This window comes from Pterocles gutturalis, unplaced genomic scaffold (genome assembly GCF_000699245.1).
Source record: "Pterocles gutturalis isolate BGI_N339 unplaced genomic scaffold, ASM69924v1 scaffold32031, whole genome shotgun sequence".
Taxonomy (NCBI): Eukaryota; Metazoa; Chordata; class Aves; order Pterocliformes; family Pteroclidae; genus Pterocles; species Pterocles gutturalis.
The window spans coordinates 2,009-12,048 of record NW_010106489.1 but is presented as its reverse complement, the minus strand read 5'-3'; the positions used below and the strand labels follow the sequence as shown (position 1 = coordinate 12,048).

General features: G+C 35.1%; 1 protein-coding gene across 1 annotated transcript in view; it reads left to right on the top strand.

The window, feature by feature from the left end:
• MAP3K1 (mitogen-activated protein kinase kinase kinase 1, E3 ubiquitin protein ligase) overlaps window positions 1–7,701 on the top strand; it is a 22,743-nt gene extending 15,042 nt beyond the window's left edge. Inside the window, 6 exon segments of the mRNA XM_010087809.1 lie at window positions 896–1,077; window positions 2,195–2,357; window positions 3,862–3,993; window positions 4,980–5,122; window positions 5,607–5,738; window positions 7,109–7,701. Of these exon segments, the coding sequence (XP_010086111.1) occupies window positions 896–1,077; window positions 2,195–2,357; window positions 3,862–3,993; window positions 4,980–5,122; window positions 5,607–5,738; window positions 7,109–7,258 (902 nt within the window). The 3' untranslated portion in view covers window positions 7,259–7,701.
• The last annotated feature ends 2,339 nt before the right edge of the window (window positions 7,702–10,040 follow it).

Genomic DNA, 10,040 nt, shown 5'->3' with positions numbered 1-10,040 from the left:
AGCAGGATGTAAGTATATGGGAATTTAGCATAAGCATCAATTGAGATTCACTGAATTTTAAAGCAGTGCTGTTGTATTTTTTATAACTTTGGAAATACAGAGGTACTCAATACCCTCTCCTAGGAGTTGGAGTATAAACAGTCTGCAAGTTGAGGGCACTAACAGAATCCTTCCATGGTTATGGAAGGATTACAAGTTTAGAGAAGGTATTTGGAAGACAGACGTTATGTCATGTACCAACCTTTAAAATGGCAAAGAATGAAGTGCAAAAGTGGGGAAACCAGGAAACAAGAACAAAGTTTTTTAAGCAGGAGCAGACCTGTACTGAGTCTTAACGTTGATTTACTTTGAAGGCAATTGTACAAAGCCAAACTAGTTTATGAAATAGAGTTGGAAGAGATCTTGTTGTCAGCACCTCTTGAGAGACAAGATGTGAGATACTTGGTAACTCATAAAAATATTTGCTTGCAATAGACAAAAGCACACGAAATAAGAACAGGGAAAGGAGTATTTTATTTGTGGTCCTTTGCCTGAGGTAACAACATGTGAAATGTAAAATAGGAGAAATACATAGAAAACAACATGATTTTGGTTGTATTTACTATAGGTGCTAACTAGAACCTTCACTAGATGTGAGATCAGGGATAGAAAAAAGTCTTGCTCCTATTTCTGTCCTTAAATGTTGACTTTCACCTTCAGGTAGAAGCACAGAGGAGGCTCACTGTTCTTACATACAGTAGGAGTTTATGGATTATGGAATGCACTGGTGTTCTGGTCTCAGCTGAGTCATGTATAACATGCAGAACAAATAACTGTAAGATAGAGGAGAGGCATATAAGCTTGGATAATTCATAACCTTCCAGAATGTCTACATTTTAGGTGCATGCTAGTAAACATGGAATTGATTTGGAGTTTAATTTGCAGACACCAAAAACCCTGCCTGGACATACCAAAGCAAAGCACCATTACAGGGAAGATGCAGAATGGCTTAAAGGTCAGCAAATTGGTCTTGGAGCTTTCTCTTCCTGTTACCAAGCTCAAGATGTAGGAACGGGGACACTAATGGCTGTAAAACAGGTGAATACTTCAAATACTTCACTTTCTTGAATATATTGTGCTTGTCCTTCAGTATTTCTTTGGAAGATTAAATATAAAAGTTCTCTGCTCTCACAGACTTCTTGTGTTCCTTGCTCCCTGTCATGTGTTCTCACATGATACATAATAAAAAGTCTTCATGTGGATGGTATTAACATTTTCACTTCTCCTCAAAATGAAAAAAATACTGTACTTTTTTTATATGCCCATTTTCTTTGGTAGTTCTTCAAATGCATTTTCACTTTTCTCAAGTTCATACATCAGTCACAGAGTGGAGCCTAGATCTCTTGATTCCAAATTAATGCCCTATTTGCAAGGTAGCTATTAAAAGTAGTGTCCCTTTACTTGTCAAGGTGGTTGGTTTTTTTTTCCTGAAACAGTTTAAGCAGAGGAAATGTAGTTTGCTGCTTGTTTTCCTCTGATCCCATAGCCAACTTTGAGGCAAGTATTTTTAATGTATAAATTAGTAGATACAGAAGTATAACTGAGAAAAGAGGCCTAAATGCACATGCTTCACTCAATGTTTTTGAAGGTACTACATGAGAGTAAATCTTGCCCACTTCAGGTGCCCTAGGTCTGAACCAGTGATACCAACATAGAGGGAATCTTAGGCCTAGCATTTTCTTATTCGTTCTAGAATGAACTGACACCTATGGAATTGAGCAATTTTGAAACATTAATCAGGGAAATAGTCTGTCATCAACTAGTCCATCCTTTGAAAGCCCAGGGGAAATCCTCTGCGGCACACCATTGTTTCAGATATAGTATGGATCAGAGCTGGGGTTGCCTCCAGTTCCAGTACAGGACTTCAGATTTTTCCTAGTTTAAGCAGAGAAGAGTGAAGAGGGAAGTTTCCCGACTCCATACTTGGAGAGATTTTAGTTGGTGTTTCCCCAGAAGATCACTCTTAATTTTCTGTGACTGTCTTACATGGAGATACGTTCTCAGCCAAAGGGGCTTGAGATAAAAGAATACTTGCTATTTCCAGATGGTGAAAAGGGATGGAAACCCATCCATTCCTGTTACTGTACTGAAGGGGCAGGGGGTTACAGGACAGGTAATTATGTAAGGTGAGTCTGAATACCATGTTTCAAAACAGGTGACGTATGTCAGGAATACATCATCTGAGCAAGAAGAGGTAGTTGAAGCACTGAGAGAAGAAATAAGGATGATGAGTCATCTGAATCATCCTAACATTATTCGAATGTTGGGTGCTACATGTGAGAAGAGCAACTATAACCTCTTTATTGAATGGATGGCAGGTAAACAACTAGTATGCCAAAGAAAGTGAAAATACCAGTTAAGTCTTGAACTATGTAGTTTCATACTGCATTTTGCATCACTTCAGTTTGCAAATTTGTATTTGCATTGCTGTTGGTAACCAGGATAAAGATTTACTTACAGAACAGTTTAAGTGGTTGTAGCAATATTCCTACTGACGCATCCTTTTTTTGATTTGGAATTTTCCATACCTAATCTGTCATACAGTTAAAGCAGTTGGAAGCCCTGAACAAAAATTCTACTACTTTTTCCTCAATTTCTGAATATAAATGAGGAGTTACAAACTTTGAGAGACAGGCAGGTCAGCTGGAAATACATCAAACTGTTGCATTTTCAGTGTACCTGTGTAACTTTAAGTTGTTATTAAAAGTAACTTTGCTAGGAAGTTTGGAATACCTGTCACTTGTTTTTATCCCATGCATTTTAATAAAATTGTGAGGTGTGCAAAGACATTTAACAACTTAAAGTAAACTTCTAAAAACAGGTAGTAAGCAGGATACTTTGGGAAAAACATTTTCAAATCTTAAATATATTAAGTGGTAATGTAGTAATAAATAGTGAAATCTTTCCATTATTGTATAGAGCAGGGACAAGAAAGTCTATATCCTTGTTTTAAGAAGGAGCTTTATTAATTTTATGAATGGGATTATATGTTGGTGGTTTTTTATTATATTATATATGGTGGTTTTTTCATCCTTATTTCTTATAAAATAAAGCATTGCACCTTAACTTACATTCTTTGGTAGAAACCACTTAGCAATACCAGAGTGTCAAGCAAAGCCCAAGTGTGTGTTATTACAAGCAACAGGGCAGAAGATATTTTCTCAAAATTAAGGGTGTTTAACTTTTTTTAAGAATAATTTTTCTGAAATACTATTATTTAGATAGTGAAATGTCAGAAAATGTTTTTAATTTGTTCAAGCCCAAGTTATATTAGAATACTTTTAGAGGCACAATGGAAATCCAAAATCTTGAGGATCTATGTACGTTTTTGGAAAACAGAGGAAGACACTGCTTTTCCTTGCTTGTCTGCTTGCTTCTATATATTGATACTTGGATGGTGACAACAGTAAATTAAGAACCTCAGAGGGAAAGCTTGCTGGAGCTGTGTGTATCTATTGCCAAAAGAAAGCTAGTGTTCTACTACTTAAATGTTAATGCAAACTGTGGATAAATATATGTAGTTTTTTATCAGCAACAGTACTTTGTACACTAAGGGATTTGTACATTCTTTTAAGGAAGTATAAAATTATTAGGAAGCATGAAGACTTATGTCTTTACTTTCTTCCTGGAACTGTACATGTTATTTAAGTAACCAAGCATATTACCTTTTTGCTCATGAAACTTTAATGTTTGTTGGGGGTGGGGAGAAAGATCTAGTTATAAATAAGGAATACCAATACCAAGTTCCAATTTTAGGAGGCAGTGCTGCATTCTACTAATACAAAATATGAGTGTTGATAAAATATTTTTTTTATCTTCTAGGGGGTTCAGTTGCTCATTTGTTAAGTAAATATGGAGCCTTCAAAGAATCGGTTATTATTAATTACACAGAACAATTGTTACGTGGCCTTTCTTACCTCCATGAGAATCAGATAATCCATAGAGATGTTAAAGGTGAGACTTACTTAAAATGCCTTTTAGAAAGGAATATTCAGAAAACAGCTTCTATGTTGGCTTGAGACCTATCGCTTCTCTCAGACACCATCTCAAGAGTGGTATTTCTGTTGGGTTTGTTTTAATAACCTTTAATTACATACATCAAGCAGAATGTTCATAGCATGGTTGGGGACACTCGCAACCTGTGCCGATGGTTTAGAAAAATTGGTTTTCTCAGTTTATTCAAATAAAATATGAAGTTGCTATATAGCTTTAAAGATTGCTATTTAAATTAATGTAAATGTTTACCCTGAAATTATGTTAAAATCTGTGAATAAGCCAAGATAAAGAGGTCAGGTTTCTAATATATAGGAATATTGTGATGAGTTTTCTTCTTTCATCCTAGTGAACATAAATACAGTTATACTGTGTTTGAGCAAAATGTGGACTTTATTGGGAAATACCACCCTTACTAAACTTTTCCTTTTAATGTCACTTAGCTCTCTAAGAACTGGAGACATATCCAAATAAGTGGCAACATAGACATGGCAGATATTTGTCTTTAGTATTTCTTCTTAAAATAGGGAAACTTTCAATTGCTCTGTAATTCTCTTCAAGACAACTCAAAGTTGCTTAAGGATTAAATGAGTTTAAATTTCACAGGGCGCTGCAGGCAATTAAAACCTCCAGGGTTTTAGGTCACTGTTTTCTTTCATTATTCTGTTTCCAGGCATTGTTCCAGGATCCTGTTATTTGCGCTATTCTGAAAGTTTCATTGCTTCTCTAAATCTCTCAGACAGCCTTGAGCCGCATGCAGTATCATTCAGGCATAACAGAAAGTGACGTTATTAGACTTTGTCCTTGATTTTTATATTTCCTTGATATTGGGGGTGGGGAATGTCAACCTAATTATAGTTTTGAAATGGAGGGAGGAAGAGTGTCTTTTCATCCTTTTGCCTTTAATAAAAAGCCAACTAGCAGTATTTTTATTATGCTGTTGACAGGTGCCAATTTACTAATCGACAGCACAGGTCATAGATTAAGAATTGCTGATTTTGGAGCTGCAGCCAGGTTGGCATCAAAAGGAACTGGTGCTGGGGAGTTTCAGGGACAGTTGTTGGGGACTATTGCATTTATGGCACCGGAGGTAAGACCAATTTTGAAAGTTACTTCAGAAAGTTTGTTTGAACTCTTTAGGCTAATTCATACAGCCAAATAAGAAAGAATTGCTGTAAATGCTTCAAATATGTTTTAAATGTACTTGTTCTAAAGAATAGGAATGATTCCAACATGGCAATAATGACATTTCTTTCTTGCTGTCAAAGTTGGTTTAAGTAGTTTGTTACAAGATATATCTGTCATAAGTGTTGTTACTAAAGCCCAAATGACCATTTGGTCAAAAGCTAACTATTGCAAAGTACTTTGCTTTGCCCCTTTGATCAGGCATTTTATTTACTAGCTCTTTACATCTGTATAAATCTTAAGGCATTTACATCCCTGGTCGCTTTCTCAACCTGAAATGTTAATGAGAATGCACTTGGCTGATTTTTTTTTTTTTTTCATCTAAATTACTGAAGAGTTAAGAGACTTTGAAGTGGATAATCTGAGTTTTGGTCTGTCTGTCTGTTCAGGTTCTGCGAGGTCAGCAATACGGTAGGAGCTGTGATGTGTGGAGCGTTGGCTGTGTTGTTATAGAAATGGCTTGTGCTAAACCTCCCTGGAATGCAGAGAAACATTCCAATCATCTTGCTCTCATATTTAAGGTGAGGTATTTTGTATGCTACAAAAGACACTGACTACTTTAATATATAGCAATGTGAATTTTAGAAAAGTATACAAGTAGTAGGGGTTGTTGGAATAGCTCTTCTTTATATTGGAGCTGTTACTACAAAATTAATGCTGATACCAACATAATCCTACTAGCTTGTTCAAAAGAAAAAAACCAAAAAAACAAACAAACCTACCAACACAATAATATGCAGAAAAACCTATGTTCTGAGATATAAATACCTAGTGTAACAGGCTAAAACAAAATTTGGAAATAGAGTTGATCTTGACTCTAGGGAGAAGATTAGGGTTTGAACTCTTTTTATTACCATCTTATAAAATACAGGAGCAAAAGAAGTATTTCTACCATAAAACATTTCTGTGTGTGTTCATATTTCATAGCGGAGAATGTCCTTTGGTAAAAACCTGATGTTCCACGTTCAGATTTTGCTGAAATATATTTACCATTATGCCCTACTATATATGAATACTGCCCTTCACTTTTCCAGGTCTTCCATTTTGGCGTTCATGTTTCTTACTAAAATCAATTAGGTATATTTAATTCTAAAAGTCTAGTTGAACTGTAGTCATGAATTAAAAAAATACTGCCACTAGTGAAGAAAGTTATTATTAGCATTTTCACTAGCAGGAGTGAAGAAAGTGTTTCCACAAAACAGAACTATCACAGCAGTATTCAAATATATTCTAATTAAGTACAAGTCACTTGTGATAAGATATTTCGTTGTCTTGGTTCTGCATCTGTGTGAACCAGGTGGTGCCACTCTAGTGTTCTCAGTCACCTTACTTAATTTGACCTAGAGAAGATCAAAATTAATTTGTTTGGGAGTGATCTGCATCTATCTGAGAAAGATTGCCCTTTGGGGTGGTAGCAGAAGTACAGAAAAGACAATGCCAGAGAACATACCCATCTTAACATACCATAATGTAACATCACTCAGATTAATATATCTCTATGTTGGTTTATGCCAGTTAACACTGATGGCAACTGGTAGACTGAAGAAGACCCATGTGTATGGCATAAGAGCTTTTCTTATGGCCTGCTCAGCATATGGTCACTGCAGAATCTTGCTGTAAAAAGAAAATGTAGAGAAAAGTGCAAGGAGAGAGGCAAACTGAAAGGCAATAGAACAATGTTATTGGGGAAAGAGGCATAAGGGCAAGTTAAGACATATTTTTGTAAAATGGAAGCAGTAAAAAAAACTGCAGTAGGAAATATGCTAAGTGGAGAAAAGCTCATAAATACAACTTATCAGCTGGAAACGATCAGCTTGTGGAAGGTTTTTGGGAGCAGGAGAGGGGGCTTAAGAATCACTGACTTCTAAAAAGTTATTTTCCCTTTGTTCAGATTGCTAGTGCAACTACTGCTCCATCAATCCCTACACATCTGTCTCCTGGCTTGAAAGATGTGACTCTTCGGTGTTTAGAACTTCAACCTCAGGACAGACCCCCATCAAGGGAGCTGCTGAAACACCCAGTCTTCCGTACTACATGGTAGCTACTTATCTATAAGGCTGATATACTGAAGAAGATGCTACTGAATATACAATAACTGTCTTGCAGTGTAGTTAAGCACAGCAAATGGTATTATTCTGCTGGCCTTGATAATAGATACATCAAGGACTTAAGGCCAGTGGAGGACCCTACCTAAGTATGTGATTGACAAATCAAGATCTTTACCTAAGCTCAGTATGCAACATTTCATAATTGAAATTTATTCAGAAATTTGTAAACTGTGCCTTTCCAAACATCTGGCTTTATGCGAACACAAAAGCATTTTTCCTTAAATCTGCATGATATTTAGCAGATAAGTGATTTTTATTTTATTTGGAGCACTTTTTCAGCAATATTAGCAGCTGAGGGGCTCAGGATCTATTTTAATATAGCAATCACTGTTCCATTTCATATCATGTAGGTATAAGCAGAGACTTCTGCAATTAGTCAATCTTCAGTACTGGTTAAAAGGAAGTTCTGTATTTGTCCCTTTTAATTACATAAAGTTCTCAGAGTAACAAATCCAAACACTGATGGATACTATAAAAAAACGTTTTGCCTTTCTTAAAGTAAGAGCAGTCAGTTGTGGTTCACCATGCAGTTACTGCTCCCATGTAATTTCGTTTGAAATTAAAGTTTGTTTTCATTGTATTTTTAACTTTCAGGAAAAGGGGATCTTTTAAAATAGTCTAAGGGGATCTTTTAAATTAGTCTTTAGAAAAAGATGAGAGCTCTGTCTTGGAACATCTTGCTGACGCGGGAGTTTTAAAAACAGATTTGCTGGAAATCTGGAATAAAATAAAATGCCACCTTCAACAAAGCAATGTTGAAGGTTCTGATAGTATAGCTTATTTAAAGACAAAAAAAGACAGCCAGAAAAAACAAGATCGTTCAGCATAAAGCAACTTAGTCTGAATTATGCTAAAAGTTGCTGAGCCTTCTTTTTGAATAGCCGTTTATTCTGGTAAATGGTGTAGAGAAGTTTCAGGTCAAAGGCCCAAAACCCATCTCCCATTAAAGTGCATGGGAGACTTTGTCCTGTACTTTGGTTGGAGTAGGTGCCAACCGTGAGTAAATCTCATTCTTTGTGTAACAAAGCTGAGGTCATATTCGCTACTGATAACAAGTTTTACCTGCTGTTTTCCTTCTGCCCTACATCATCTATTTACTGTAGCTATTAGTGATAATTTAATTTGAAAATGTTAAAAATATTACCATAAGAAAGGTATTTATTTTAACAAGAAACAAACTTGGACTTGAAAAGCAAGCTAAAGTAAAATGTGAAGTAAAGCTTCACCTGTAGTGCAAAGCTTGTGTTTTTAGCAAGTGTGTTTTTTTTTTTAAACAGGTTTTTAAAATTATTTTAAAGGCAGGTTTTTAGATTCTGATGCATGTAATTCTGAAGGAAAATGGCAGCTTTTCTTTTGCTTTTTTAAAAGGGGATATTTTTAAATAAAATATTGATTGTGTTTAATCCGTTTGGAAAAAATACTGTTTATGTTTTAACTCTTCAGAAGCCAGTTGGATAGTTGGACTGAAATAGAATTGGTTATTTTTAAAGACTCAGGACAAACTAAATAAGCTACAGTACATTAAAAATGTACAATACAAATTGGAAGTAAAACATCTTAACAATAAGTTTATGGGGATGATAGTGCTCATACTAATTAAAAAAAGCAGTGTCATTAGTTGTGAGTATGTTTCTTTTGGAAATTTTACATTCCTTTGTTTTGGAAGATTGGCAGACTTTGAAGAGTTAAAAAGATAATACTGAAATGTGAAGTTTGGTAGCTCTAACTGTTTTGTACTTGACCTTTTTTTTTTTGACCACTTTAGAATTTCTCATTCTAATAAGATTGTTTCCAAGTCTTTCTTATGTGCAAGCTTTAAAGGATGCACTCTTGCCAACTCATGTACTGGAAGATCAGTTGTCAGATTAATACTGTTTCTGGCAGAAATGTAAACTGTGTAAACTGATGAACCTCAGCTAATCAGTATTACTTTGTAGATCACCATGCCTACTGCATTTCAAACTCAAACTGCCTCTAGGAGTCCAAATGCATTTGTTTGGGTTTGTTTGCATTTCCCTCAGCTTGCTGGTAATTGTGGTGTTTTTAAAATGCAGATGTGATGTAATATTCTTATTTTCTTTGGATCAAAGCTGGACTGAAAATTGTATTGTGTAATTATTTTTTTGTGCTCTTAATGTTATTTGGTACTTAAGTTGTAAATAACGTCTACTGCTGTTTATTCCAGTTTCTACTACCTCAGGTGTCCTATAGAGTTTCTTCTACCAAAGTTCACTTTCACAATGAAATTATATTTGCTATGTGACTGATTCCTAAGACTTCCAGGGCTTAAGGGCTAACTTCTATTAGCACCTTACTGTGCAAGCAAATTTTACAGAAATCTCTGGGTTAAGAAATTTGGCTTCATTGTATCCTTTGTTATTTTAAATATATCAAGATATTTTAATTAAAAGTTTTTACCCCATTGAACCAATTTTATATAGTATAATTTGTACCTATTTTGGTGTTTTTTGTCTTTATAGTAAATAAAAGTTTTTGAACAAATTTTGTCCTTTGCTTACTGTAATGTAGATACGTTCAGTTTATGGATGTGAGTAAAGTATTTCTCGTACACTTCACAGTTTATACACAATTTGATATGCAACACTCAATATATCAAGACAGTTTCTAATACTAAATTACACGTGAATGAGTATTGTCTGATCTTAAGTATACCAATAAAGAGTGCTTAGATAAAGGGCAGCAACAAACACTCTT